General features: G+C 32.7%; 1 protein-coding gene across 2 annotated transcripts in view; it reads left to right on the forward strand.

Annotated features, from left to right (window-relative positions):
• Positions 1 to 15,307, forward strand: part of LOC126749132 (plexin-B) — a 559,001-nt gene that overhangs the window by 503,442 nt on the left and 40,252 nt on the right. For both annotated transcript variants that reach the window (XM_050458788.1, XM_050458787.1), the window contains 2 exons: positions 498 to 805; positions 2,008 to 2,923. In XM_050458788.1, coding sequence (XP_050314745.1) covers positions 586 to 805; positions 2,008 to 2,923 — 1,136 coding nt within the window. In that variant the 5' untranslated portion in view covers positions 498 to 585. The remainder of the gene's footprint in view (positions 1 to 497; positions 806 to 2,007; positions 2,924 to 15,307) is intronic.

Genomic DNA, 15,307 nt, shown 5'->3' on the forward strand with positions numbered 1-15,307 from the left:
ATCATTTTAAATAAGATCCTTAAATCCTGGCCAATATCGAAGACTTATGGCCTATGATCATATATCAGAACCACTATTCGCGATTTTATCCGTAACACACTCAGAAAACCAAATGTATCAAAAATGCATATTTATTTCATTTATATAATAGAATTTATTTTATTTATAAAAGGCAGAAAATAGTTCAATTTATAATTGAAAACGCGCTACATAGGGTCCTTTAATTCTACGCTTTATATATATAACGTTACCAGTATAGTGGATTATTATATCTTCTTATTACAGCAAATTTCCCTTTTGACGTATAATGTTATATATTGTAATATAGTCGTGTCTTGGATATCAGAGATATTCGATATCTACAAAGGAATTTCTGAAATATTCTACTTGCCACAAAAGTATTATATGATATATTTTAAGGATAATAAAAAAAGAGTGATTGATAAAAGTTTAACAAATCCTCAACAACTTTTATAATACTTTGTTTTTCTTTTCAGTGATGCCAAATTGCTCTAAGGCGTGGAGAGCCCTGCTGGTGGGCATGCCTACTCTCAGGCCACCACTACCATTCAGTCACTCGCGGGTATGGTAGGGCTGTGGGGCAGAGCACTAGCTGCACTGGCGGCCTGGCTACTGTGTCTGGCTGATGCGGGGCTGCCGATCAGAGGCTCCCCCGGCTCAGGGATCAGGCCCCCTTTGCCCGGCTCTGGGGCTCTCTTGGCCCAATACCCCCGAACAGGCGAACCTACACTTCGTCTATCACATATGGCACTTGATCATAAGACAAGAAGAATTTATGTTGCTGGTAAGGCCTTTTTTACACTTCTATTACCTATTTAGTACAAGGTATAATCATAAAGCACAAATTGTATTGTCTTCAATGTACTTCATAGAACTTTTGTAGCTTTTGCTTTAACCGCTTTCATAGTTTTAAATCGTATCTCCTTTAGCGTCGATCAGAAAATAAGGGGGCAACATCGAGCGAGTTCAGGGAATGTTCCACGGTATTCCATGCTTACTTGACATCTTGTTTTGGTGTATGATCCAGAATTTGGTCTTCCGCAATTCAGGTCTTTTCTCAGGCTCACGTAGGTCCTTTGGGACCTTGATGTAGAAATGTTGATTTATTGTATATTTATAGGGAATCAATAAAACATTACAAATGTTGTACTTGATTTCCTTTTTCTGGGAGTAAGAATTGTTGCGCAACCCTTGTATTTCAGTAAGCCCAGATTTCAGTATGCTCATAATTTACTAATTTTTTTCAATTTCGATTACCGATTTTGTTATTTCTCTCCTTTCTTTGGACTGTTTATACCCCTTAAGAACTTATGTGTGGGATACATTTTTCTGTTAAATGTTGATGTCAGGTTTACTTAATTCAGCAAGAAACTTGATATTAACCCGTTGCTTTATTTGGTCACATTTTTCCAACCCCTTACTGGTGCATAGGGTACATAATTTAATCGGCTACTAGCTTGTCCACCAAGTTTGTATTGGGGGAAGGAACATTAGACACAGTAAAGTTCAAAGATTTGCACTTTTCTGGGAGTAGCATCAGTCCGATTATTAACAAACGAAAATTATTGTAAATTTTCTCATCTACTTCATTACGACTTAGTAATAAAATCATATCTTTAGGCGCACTTTAAAACCTAAATAATGCATAAATTCAAATTCGAAAAATTTAAGGAAAGTACAGTTTTTGATATTTTATTGGCATTAACCAACCGTTTTAGATCGTAGTGATAATAGCCATGTTTGCACTAGCTTCTATATGGATATTACCCATGGTAATGTCAGTCTTATTGAATGGTAATGATTCTAATTCTAATTAAATTTAAACAAATTACATAATATGGCGGCCGTTTTGGACTTCGGTTCACATGTAAACGGTTGCTCCTCAGTGGTGCCAGTCAAACAAGTTCAAAATAAGAGAAATAACATATTTTTACTTTTAATAATGATCTATATATATATCTACAATCTATTTTTATCCAATTGCAGGTGTAAACGTCCTTCTCCAACTGGATGCAAACCTAAACCTCGAACACTTTGTGATAACAGGACCAAAAAATGACAGTCCGCTCTGTCACGCCACCGGATGCACCGACCCGGATATTAAAGTCTCACTTATGGATAACTATAACAAAGTGCTTCTCGTGGAACCAGAATCTCGGACGTTGATTACGTGCGGTTCCCTTTATCAAGGTGCGTGCTCTAAATACCGACTTAGCAATATAAGTGCTGAGGCTAAGTTCATTCCAAAATCGGTTGCTGCGAATGACGCAAATGCTAGCACATTCGCGTTCATTGGCCCGAAAAGTTATAATCCATGGGGAAAATCAAATATTTTGTACGTGGGTACCACATTTACTAACCAAGGAGAGTACCGTCATGACGTGCCAGCGATAGCAAGTAGGGATCTTGATACATTAGAATACGCGGAAGATTCATTTAGTAAACAGTCCATGGTGCAAATAGATGTGAAATATAGAGACCATTTTATCATTCAGTACATTTACGGTTTTAACGCAAGTGATTACGCATATTTCGTTATAGTGCAGAAACAATCTCATCTTCCGGGTCAAGAAGAACTGGGTTATGTATCACGACTAGCAAGGACATGTATAAATGATCCGAATTATGATAGCTATACGGAAGTCACTCTGCAGTGCGTTGACGGTGATCAAAAGTACAATCTTGTACAAGATGCTAAGATTACTTTGGCTGGGGAAGAGCTCGCAGACTCATTAGGGATTGAAGTTGATTCTCCAGTACTAATAGCAGCATTCAGGCCAGCAAAGGGAATTACCAACGAGCCTCAAAACCATTCAGCGCTTTGTATATTTACACTTAGAGATATTGAGAATATGTTTATAGAAAATATACACATGTGTTTTAACGGAAGTGTAAAATATAGGTAAGTTTGCATGAAAGATTTAGTGTTTGCTTTTTATTTTGCTGATAAAATATTCTATTTAATTAATACTATGTCTGCATAAAACCATTTGATACTTAAATGTAAATTACATGTAGTCTTTTGCTGTATTATTTTACGTTTTTTTACTATACTTTCTTAGGGCAATAACACATAAACTAAGTCACAAACCCAAATATAACAATCATAAATTTATCGACCTTTTTAAAATTTTGAGAGGTTAGTTATTTGCATTCGACCTACTGACAAAATTCATAGACTTTTGACATGTGTGATAGAATGAAGTGTATGCGAGTGTTTTTTAAAGAATAGATATTTTAAAAAAGGAATTATAAAAAATCGAAAAGCTCGAAAAGCTCGCGAAATTGAAAAGCTCTCAAATTGTAAAAAATTCTTACACAGTGTAATTACTTCTAAAATTATATTATAAAAAATCATTAAAAATTATTTTTTACAATATTTGTTTGTAGTCAAAACCACGTTATAGAGGCCATAACATAGGCTTAATATTCACGGGTTTCTCTAACAGTGTTGTCTTTTTGGCTTGAATCTTCAAACCATTTAAGTACAATTAAATAGGTTTTTCCATTATATCGTTTTATTCTCGTTAGTTTAATTTTAAAATAAATGTTCTAGTATAATTATGTTAATCTTTTAACTTGCTTTCATTTTTTCATTTTCTATTTCTCGACGTCCTATTTCTTTCAGGTCGAAGTTCAAATTTAAAACCGCACATCCAAAATATTCATTTTTAAAATACATAAACATTATTATATTTACTATACTTTCCGCTATGCACACACTTGTATGTAAACTTCTAAAGATAAGGCCATATATCATAAATATTTTTACATAATGTAAAATGCAAATACATTTCTCCTCTCAACCTTTGACACACTTTTGTTTAATTTTTATTTCATATCGGTCATGCTGTACTACATATTGTATGTTAAATCCATATCACTATAAAGGTGTGTAATATTAATAACTATAATACATTTACAAATACATTTTTTTAAACTTTCCAAATTATCCAAAATGAATTTATTTTTATAAAAAAATTTTAAATGCGCTTATGTTTAAAAATAGGTCAGTCAAATAAAGTCAGACTACATATATTTGGACTTGTTTTCTACTTTTTTTGATCAGTCACGTATTTTATTTCTTTATGTTATGGATACGTGTATAAATTTATGATATTGCCTTCAGGCATCTCACTTTATGGCATGGCATTGTAGCTCTTTTTGGAGGTATGTACCGGGTGGCCAAATAAGCGAGTTAAGCGGCTGTATCTCAGGACCTGTACATCTGGCAATAATGGAATTTTTTCATTATTTCCAGATGAAATGAGAAATGATGCCATGAGAAAATTCTGGAAATTATTTTTAAGTTCCGTATTTCACCGCAAGAGGGCGTAACTAAAAATTAAATAAAAGAAACGTCTTTTTCTCCGAAAACTTAAATATTAACTTATACTTTTGATATTATTTTTAGTAAGCCTAGATAATTTGCTATAATTTTGGTTTATGAATTATTGACGTACGAACGATAGTAGGGGTGGGGGAAGCTATTGAAAGGGGAATCATTAAAATCTGTGTAAATTCTAAACCACTTATTCGAGTTGAGCAATTCAAAATTTATTTGCAAGATAAATGTAGCTGCTTTAAAAGTTTGATCTCATCACTAGCCTATAGGTCCTAATATAACCGCCAGAGGGCGCAATTTGTAATAATTCCAGTTTCTTTCATTTTGCTCCAAAAATTCAAATTAAATGGTATATTTTTAACATCATATTTAAAAAGTAGATAAAATTTGCAAAAATACTATGAAAACCGCACGATGATATCTTTGCTTGTTTTAAAGTTATAGCGAATTAAAGTCTTTTACTCACCGAGTCCAAACTTATGTACCGCCATCTAGCGCTCGGCCTTAGAATGTCTAGTTAACGTATAGTAGACGGAAAAAACAAAAGATACTTTTAAAAAGGATTGCATGGAAACGTCAAATATTTATTAGACGGCCAGTTTAAATCTGTTTTCAATGTTCTTTGCTCGATTTTTTGTAAAATGCCTTTGACAAATAATGAAGCTGTGGATTTGATTGCGGTTTTCTTTGAGTGTTTTCAAAATGCAGCAATAGCTGAAAGACAATATACCCTTCGGTATCCAGATCGCCGCCATTATGGCAGAAAAATTTTTCTACGGTTGGTACAGCGACTACGCGATACTGGGAGTTTTAGTCGGCCCAAATTTAGAAGGCGTTGCTCTACTGGAAGAACTGAAGAAAACATTATTAATGTGTTGGCCTACGTAGAGTTTAATAGGCATATTAGAACTCGTGCGTTATCTTTAGATTTGGGAATAGCTCGAACTACTGTTCAAAATATACTTAAAGACCACAGGTAATATATCTTTTTATTATAATTTTCTTCTCGAATATAGGCATTTCTTTTTATTTTAAGGCTACACCCTTTCCATATAATCCTACACCAAGCTCTAAACGAACATGATTTTGAGCGCCGAATTGATTTTTGCCAACGGATACTAGCAATGATTCGCGAAAACAGGGATTTTTTGTCACAGATTTTGTGGACCGATGAAGCCACTTTACCATATGCATTATCGGTCGGTTGAAAATCCTCGTTGGATGCAAGAAGTCCAGCACCAAGGCCGCTGGAGTGTAAACGTATGGTGTGGCATTATCGGAATGAAAATTATTGATCCTTATTTTTTTGATGGCACATTAACCGGTAATGTTTTTTTGCATTTTTTAACAAATTCCTTGCCTATTTTAATGGAAGATTTGACATTGGAAGTAATGTATTTCCAATTGGACGGGTGCCCAGCATATTTTTCCTGTTTGGTGCGGCATCATATAAATAATTACTTTCAAGGGCGCTGGATCGGAAGGGGGAGTCTATATCCTTGGCCGGCCAGGTCACCCGATTTAACATACCTAGACTTTTACTTATGGGGTCGTTTAAAAGATATTGTGTACCAAACTCCACCTACAACAATACAGAATATGGAAAACAGAATCCGTGGTGCAATAAATGAAATATCAGCTGCTGAAATCGAAACAGCAGATGTATCCACCCAGAGAAGATTGGAAGCTTGTTTGGAATGTGATTGAAAATAGTTTGAACACCTATCGAGGCATTAAATACCAAATATGTTTGGGTTTAAAATCGGTCCTTTTGAGGACCATAATTTAAATATAAAAAGAAATTTGTTAATAAAATTATTCGCCTTAAAAAAGTAACATAAACTTCCAGTTATTCTGTGATACATAGGTATTATTAATTTATAATTTATCAATCAATAATTACTTTAATAATTTATTAATTATGACAACATCATGGTATCCTAGTTGTAGTAATACTAATTAGAGATTTTTAGGCGGGACACTAGATGGCGGTACGTAAGTTTAGGCTCGGTGCGTAAAAAACTTTAATTCGCTATAACTTTAAAACGAGCAAAGATATCATCGTGCGGTTTTCACAGTACTTTTGCAAATTTTATTTACTTTTTAAATAGGATGTCAAAAATATACCATTCAATTTGAATTTTTAGAGCAAAATGAAAAAAACTGGAATTATTACATATTGCGCCCTGTGGCGCTTTTATTAGAAACTATAGAGTAGTGATGATATCAGACTTTTGAAGCAGCTACATTTATCTAGCAAATAAATTTAGAATTGCTAAAATCAAATGAGTGGTTTAGAATGTACAGCGATTTTAATGATTCCACTTTCAATAGCTTCCCCCACCCCTACTTTCGTTCGTACGTTAATAATTCATAGACCAAAATGATAGCTAGGCTAACTAAAAATAATATCAAAAGTATTAGTTAATATTTAAGTTTTCGGAGAAAAAGAGGTTTCTCTTATTTAATTTTTAGTTGCGCCCTCTTGCGGTGAAATACGGAACTTAAAGATAATTTCCAGAATTTTCTCATGGCTACTTTTATAATAATAAAAAAATTTCCATTTTTGCCAGATGTACAGGTCCTGAGATACAGCCGCTTACCTCGCTTATTTGGCCACCCGGTACATACTATATCGACTTTAATCCAACCAACCAAATTATTTTGCGCCTTTATAGAAAAAATAGTCTTAATAAAATTTAGTCATTTTACCTTAACTCGTTGAAAAAGGTAAAATTGATTCTGATAAGATTGGATACAACTTACGTAAAATTACGAGACAGTTTTACCACCAACTAAAACTCTTTATTTTACTCTTGATACGTGTTTCACTAACGATGTTAGCATCTTCGGTAGAAGATGAAAACTAATCTAAAACTACTTACAAATGGCGTTATATACTAATGATGTAACTAATAGGGAAGAAAATGCAAGAAAGCATGGCCGAACTAATCTTAAACACTAACTAAACTATATAAAGCGACTAGTATTTAAAACATACTCAGCCAAACTTGACTTTTCAACTCTTCCATATTTCACATGAGCTACATATTCTTTAAACCAGACATTAATTTTATTGATCTTCTGGTTTGTTGCAAAATCATTGCACAATCGTTGCAATTAACCTCATAGATCCCGGACTTTTTATTGGGCTTTATTTTATCTGTTGGGTTTCCTAAAAGATTTCATGATTTTGCCGAACTTAGACCACTCTTAGACTTAAGTCTTTGAAAACCCTATCAATGCCGCTCGTCAAGATAGGATCATATGTTATTGCAATGAAAGTTTGCTTATTTTCATCTTTTTGAAATGTGGAGTTTTTAACTTTAAACTTATGTCTTCTAATCAGCTTATTAATAATTTTATCGTCATAACCATTAACCCCAATTGTTGCAACCCAAGCAATTGTTTTAATTGTTGCCTTTTCTTTATTAAATCTGTTATCACTTAGAGGAAATGAGACCAAACGATGGTCCAAGAAATGCACGCTAGTCATTTTATGTGGAAAACAATGGTTAGAATCACTAGTTATGCATGTCAAAGTATTTGTTTCTTTTCTATAAATATTAAATTATTATTCTTGATGACAAGAGTTTCTAAGAATGGAAGTTTGTTATTTGTTTCTTGTTCGAAGGTAAATTTAATAGATGGAAAACGCTTATTGAGTTCTACAAAGTTATCAATATTGCATTTGCTTTTGTCGAACACTACAAACACATCATCAATATGTCTTAGCCAACTTCGTGGAAAGTATTGATATGTATTTTTTGCATTTAACTCAAAACGGTTCATGAACAGCTTTACTAGGAAGGAAGAGAGGCAATTACTATGATTTTACCTTCCAGTTGTTCATAGTATGAGTTGTTATATTGAAAAATATTTTGTTAGGTGCAAAGTTTTGTTAATTTAATTATTTCTTGGCTATTATCGAAACCATTACTTTCCAAAAGTTCAATCAGATATTCCAAAGTTTCTGGTACAGGAATGCTTAGGAACAAAGCAGATACATCGAAAGAAATAAGAATTTCATTTTCACTTAGAATTAAGTTATTGACTTTTGATATAAACTTTTCATCAAATAAAATCTTTTTATATGGCCCATTTTCAATAAGATCATCAAATCATTTAAAATATTCTGTTTTTTCTAAAATAACACTTTGTTTCAGTTGTCACCTTTTAAATAGAAACAATCTTTTTCTCTCAGTTGTTTAACACTATTTGTATCAAATTACAAGGATTTTTAAAAACTGTTTCGTAATTTTAGTGCCATAGCAAAGGTTCCAACCAACTTACGTAAAGTTATAAGCAAAATGTATATGTCTATACAGGGGAAGTTAAATGTTAAAAGCAGTCAGGATATAATAAAGAAATTTTATTTTTTCTGAAAATGATTTCATGTTTTTATTTAGAAATAAATGAGTTCGACGCGATGCCAACGTCACCATTAGAACTCGGATAAAAAATTCATTGATTTTGGAATATGTTACATTTGTGTTTTACTTATTGTTCGTAAAACCTTGATGCATACTCCGAGATCAAAATGAATGTATAAAAAAACATGTCTTTATAAAATCATAATTTGTAGCTATTTAAAATAAATAACCGGTTTAAAACTCACGAATGTGCACCAAGAACATAAAATTCGGTCTTATCTACATCAGGACGATAAAATCCAAAATCGAGGGTAAATTATTTCTTTTTTAGAAATATGAGCTACATTTTGGGACCTATCCTGAATGGCTAGTGCCAACCGAGCGGCTTTGGCACTATTCCAGACTTTTTAAAAAACAGTATTTTATTTTTGTCCTTATGCATATATATGCAAATGTAAAACAATATTTACATTGACTATTTGAACTTTATCGAACCTCTTTTTCATTGTTATTTCTACTAATGGAAGAGAGATTCACTTAGTGTCCCATTTAACTTTAACCATGACGCTAATTAATGCTTATACAGGGTTCCTCCTATTAAGCGAGCACTATTGATATTTTTGTTAATAATTAACATACAGGGTCGGGTAAATTAGCAAACGAAAATGGTGAAAACAGAGGAAATTTGAACATCGCGTTTTTGAGAAAATGTGAAAATTGTACTTTTGTCAAATGGAATACCTTGTATATTTTTACATAAAACAAAAAAAATAATTTTTATTTACACTAATAGCCTAAACCTAAAAATAAAGTGATATTGATAATTTTGCCAAATTTATGCAAATTGGCTTTGAGATTAAAACAAATAAATCATTGTTTGAAAAATAAAATGACAATAGCCCTAGAGATATGTATAATAAACTAAATAAAAACTGACAGTTACACATTAGCAAAGTTTATGATTTTTGGAAAATCTAAATTAGTAAAATGACGTTACGCATATTAAAAAATGTGATATTTTAGAATGTTAGGCCGAAAAAATAGCTCAGGGCGCTAGAAGAGTACCGCCAAAGGTTCCAGACTCGTAACTTGCCAAACCGGCGAAGATACTTTTTAATTCTCTACACAATAGTTGGACGTAATAAGAACGTGTTGTTGAAATGTCTATTTTGGAATATGGAATATAAGTATCCATCAGTACAAACATTGTTGCGCGCCGCAAGAAGACTTGCTTTTTCCAACTGATTATGTAATAATGCATATGAAGCAAATAATAACATTTTGAACTGTTTAAATTGTGGCGACAAAGCTAATTTTTCAAACAAAGGTATGTAAAGTTATGTTATATGGAGCCAAATTATAGGACCTATGTTTTATGATGGCACTTATGTTTATGGACCTATGTTTTATGACCGAAAGAGGTATGTTAACCTCGTAATATTTGCTGCGCTGTAATTTGGAATTTGCGTAACGTTAACTTGGAGAGACGACAACAAATTTATTTCCAACGGGATGGCGCATCTCCCCATCAACTAAATGATGTAAGAATATTATTTAATAGACTGTTTAACGATAAATGGATTCCAACATATGACCCGATTCGTTGGCCATCTAGCTCCCCAGACTTTAGGCCTCTCGACCTCTTCTTTATTTTCGGAGCTACATAAAGAATCAAGTGTATTAAAAAATACAGAATCGTTCATGAACTTCAAACACATATTAGACAAATAATGGGATCAATAGATGAAAGATCAATCTTAAAAGCTACAAGACGCGTACTAAAGTATGTTCAGAAATGTATTAATGTTGTAAATTAAGTAGGTTTACTTGATGTTAGTTTTATGTGTCAAAGTCAGCTTGCCTAAGTTTGATAAAATTATTAATATCGCTATAGCTTTGTCATTTTTAGGTTTAGGCTGTTAATGTAAATAAACTTTTTTATTAAGAAAGTTATTATTTTTTGATATTTGCAAAAATATTCAGGTCATTCCAACGCGATGTTCAATTTTTTTTCTGTTTTTGTCATTTTAATCAACAGAAAAAATCCAACTAGTTTGTATATTGGATATATCTCTGTATCTTAAATATCAACTAAGAGTGCCTGCTGAATCGGAGGCACCCCGTATTATATTGAGGGGCATTTTTCCATCCCAACCTGCACGCTAATATAAGAATGTTCTTTGCTATATCTATACTTCTATATCTAGCACTTTGTATTTCGACAATTTTTTTTAATATAATTAAAAAAATTAATTCATAAATATTTATTTCTCCTCGTGGGTTCATTAAAAGAAAATTATTTTATTTCGAGAAATGTTCAAATATGTTACGGCACAATCCAAGCCATTTCGTGTCTAATTTTCTATGTCAGCTCAGCAAAAGTCTTCAGGTTTTTTTTGTAAACCGCTCTTGGCATGGCAAAAATGACGAAAAACAAAGAAAAATACAAAGTCACGGTCATAACATGTAATAAAACGGGCTACACGTGTTTCGCTCAAGTTAGAGCATTATCAGGCCTAAAATAAAAATGTGTCAATTTTGTATGTTGGTCTCTTAGAGAATAATGGATGAGATTTTTGGATTTGAAAATGCTAGTCAAGCTGAACTCATCCGCCACTACCAAAAGAACCTTTTTGCACGGTAGAATCTGCTGCTAAAAATATGGTTTCTTCAACAATGTTTACTTTTCGGTTTGACCCCGAAATTCATCAATCTGAGGTGTAAAACAAAAACGAATTCATCAAAAACTGCCGTGAACGTCGCCAGAATAACTTGGTTGAAGGAAGAAGTGAAGTGCTTTTTACTAAAATACCTCTATTTCACGTTAAACTCATTTCTAAATCACTTTTTAGTACTTTAGTACTTTAGTCTGTTTATTCAGGGATAAATTAGAGGTTAGTTCTAGAAACACTTTTAATAAATTAAACAATAAGTTAGCTCTTAAAGCCACCGTTAGGTCTAATAACTTTAGGGAATATCAAATAAAATTAGGCCATTGTCATTTTCAGTTCCATAAAAGATTTTTAAATTTATCTGATGTTATTTTTACCTCTGACGAAGAAAGTATACTAAACCTTAACCTTAAGTTTAATCTTTATAATAAGGTGGACTCACAAACACGAGACTTTAGCTGTGGAGGCCGAGAGTGTTTTGCAGACGACTGATACAAGAAATAAGAACATCTAACGCGCTAAAATAATAAACTTTTTAAATTCTGGATGTGGCTCGAACAGCATGAACAATAACATCAATAAAAAGAACCTAATTTCGCTAAAAAATTAAATAAAGAGTAACGATTTGATATTGGCAAAAGCAGACAAGGGTAATTGCTTAGTCATTCTAAACAAGACTGACTATATTCAAAAGATATTGGATTTTCTCGACTCGGGGGATTTCATTACAGTTAATAGAGACCCCACCAGTTCGTATTTTACGAAAGTTAAGCAAACATTGGACAGATGGAGCTTAACTTTCGATTTCTTTAACTCTAAAAAAGAAAAACTGTATCCTATGAATCCTAGAACTCCGATCCTTTATGGTCTCCCCAAAATCCATAAGACCAATTTTCCCATAAGACCAATGGTTTCCTTTGTTAACTCTCCATGCTACAATCTTTCCTCTTGGTTAAATAACGTTCTCAGGGAGGTGACCAACTTTAAAAGTATTTATTCGACTAAGAATTCTGTTGATCTAACCAACAGTTTGAAAAATCTTATTATCCCTCATGGTTCTAAACTTATTTCCTTAGATGTAAAAAATCTTTTTTCCAGCATCCCTCCCAAAGATTGTTTAAAGTTAGTGAGAACTCTCCTATTAAAAACATCTCTTAGTCGTATAGTCAAGTTGAAGGTCTTTTAGACTTACTCGATATAGTGATCAACCAAAATTTTTTCCAGTTTGACAATAAAATTTTCAAGCAGGTTTCAGGTTTGGCTATGGGTTCTTGTCTTTCCCCTCTACTAAGCGAGATTTTCATGAGTCATCTAGAAAGAGAAATAGTTGAGGGTAGGTTTAGAGATTGTCTCACGGTATACAAAAGGTATGTGGATGACATTTTTATAATCTGGAATGGCAGGCAGGAAGACCTATAAAATTTTCTTATTTTTGTAAATTCCAACATTTCATTCACAATCAAAAAAGAAAAAGATGGTTGTTTGTCTTTTCTTGACCTTCTAGTTAAGAAATGCAACAATAAACTTATTTTTGAAATATATCGTAAGCCTACTAGTACCCATAATGTAATTCAGTACTCTTCAAATTCTCCTTACTCATATAAATTTGCCTTCTTTAATTTATTTTTCTATAGATTGTTTAATATCCCCTTGTCAAAAGAGCTTTCGCTAAAGAATTGAATATTATAAAACAAATTGCTCTCAACAACGGATTTCCCCTTCATTTAATAGACAAAATTTATTACAAATTTGTAAATAAATATAAATTGACCTACAATATTCATAATAACGACTCAATAAGTTCCTTTAGATCCTTGACCTTTTTTGGTTCTATCCCCGTAAATTTAGTAAGATTCTTTAAATCCCTAAATGTAAAAATCGCGTTTAAGACAGTCAATAATTTAAAGAACCAATTGGTCAGTACAGTGGACAAAGCAAACATCCTTTCTAAATCGGGAGTTTACTCTTTAAAATGTGACGATTGCAACGCAGTATACATTGGCCAGTCTGGAAGAAAAATCTCTACACGCCTTAAAGAACACGTAGCGATTTTTGAAAATTTTAAAAATACCAATGTCAGTGATACCAAATCAGCGTTTGCGAACCATTTGCTGGCCTCTACTCATAATTTTTCTCCGGGGGTGGGAGCTAAAATGCTTCATGAATGCCCTAAAGGTAAGAACCTTGACCTTTTGGAGAAAATGGAAATTACAAAAGTTAAAAAGAGTCCTGTTCTCGTGTGTGTGAATGACGTGTTTACTTTTGAATTTTTAACAATTTAATTTAGCTAAATATCGTTTAACATTTTCCTTGTAGTCACTTTCTTTAATTTACATTGGCTAACGTGTTAAGTTGTTTCAGCATTAGGTCCGTATAGCCGATAGGTGTTACATTTATACTTCTAACCTTGTTGTACCGGGTTCGATTCTCGTTGAGTCTATGTTGTTGCGTTCCACTTTTTTTCCACTGTTTTTGGTTTGTACAATTATAACCTTAAAATTATTGTTTATTTATGTACAGTGAAGTGTGTGGATGGCTTCTAAAGGTTTTTTATTGTTTTATGTAAGTTTTGTTTAAGTAATATTTTTATTTTAGGCCTGATGATGCTCTAACTAAAGCAAAACACGTATAGCCCGTTTTATTACATGTTGTGAGACCGTGACTATGTTTTTCGTCAATTTTGTATGTTGGTCTCTTAGAGAATAATGGATGAGATTTTTGGATGGCAAAAGTGTTATTATTACCGTTGCATAAAATATTGCAGCCTGAGCCTGAAAATTTGACGCGCAGGAAATATTTCTTCTGTTCTGTATCAGTTGTCATTATTGAAATTAGAGATGTTCGATATTTATATCTTTTACTTGCTCCCAGCAAAATTCTGTTAACATGTTTCGATAGCGAATGCCATTATTCGTCAAAACATTCGTCATATGATCTTCAAAAAAAAATGAAGCAATTACGGATCCGGGAAACAGGGATGCTAAAAAGTTACCTCTTGAACATGCAACATTCTGTCTTAGATTCTCCAATACCCAAATATGAACATTGTGCATGTTTACGAAGCCTCAAACACAAAAATATGAGGATCAATCACTGCGGATTATTTTTATTGCAAAATTTTTTTTAAGCTTCACATTACAGAGTGATTCAAAAGAAAGCGGCATCCTTTCGGGGGCATAATCCTTGCATAAAAATAAGACAAAAAATTCCTATTAACATGGGTCCGCAAAACGATTTTTCCTCTACACCTTTAAAACCGTTTACAATAATATTTTGAAAATTGTGAACTAAATGAAAAAGTCTAGTGACCTCACATACGGGAATGGTAGGGGTTAAAACAGTACTTTCTTTACGCTCTGGGTTATTGATTTTATTTAAAAATTATAGTTTTTAGGTACTTTTAGTTCATTTCGATGAAGCGTTGCATTTACGATAAAACTGGCTTTTAAAAGAACTTTAATTTGCGTATGTTTACTAATGAAACTTACTCTAGGTACTCTGTATTTCCATAGAAACAAAACATATTTATTGAAAAACATTTTATTTAAAAATTTAAAGAAAATGTTCAAAATGTTCAAAAAAATTATTACCATTAGCATCACGACAAGCTGCTAATATTTTTATTAAATTACGCTGCACTCGTGAAAGAATTCTTGGGGTGTGTTAAACTGTTTGAAATCCTTCCTCTATTCTTTCTCTATCATAAAACATCAATATTGGGTGTTGGGTGAGAATAAACGGGCTGTTTTATGTATCCCCATAAGTAAAAATCAAGAGGGTTTAGGTCAGGAGATCCTGGTGGCCATGACACTGGACCCCCACGACTTATCCAACCCATTATTTAAATTGTTTCTAGAGATAATGCTAAATTGTGTCGAATCCCCGGTGTGCATAAA

Source organism: Anthonomus grandis, chromosome 22 (assembly GCF_022605725.1).
Source record: "Anthonomus grandis grandis chromosome 22, icAntGran1.3, whole genome shotgun sequence".
Classification (NCBI taxonomy): domain Eukaryota; kingdom Metazoa; phylum Arthropoda; class Insecta; order Coleoptera; family Curculionidae; genus Anthonomus; species Anthonomus grandis.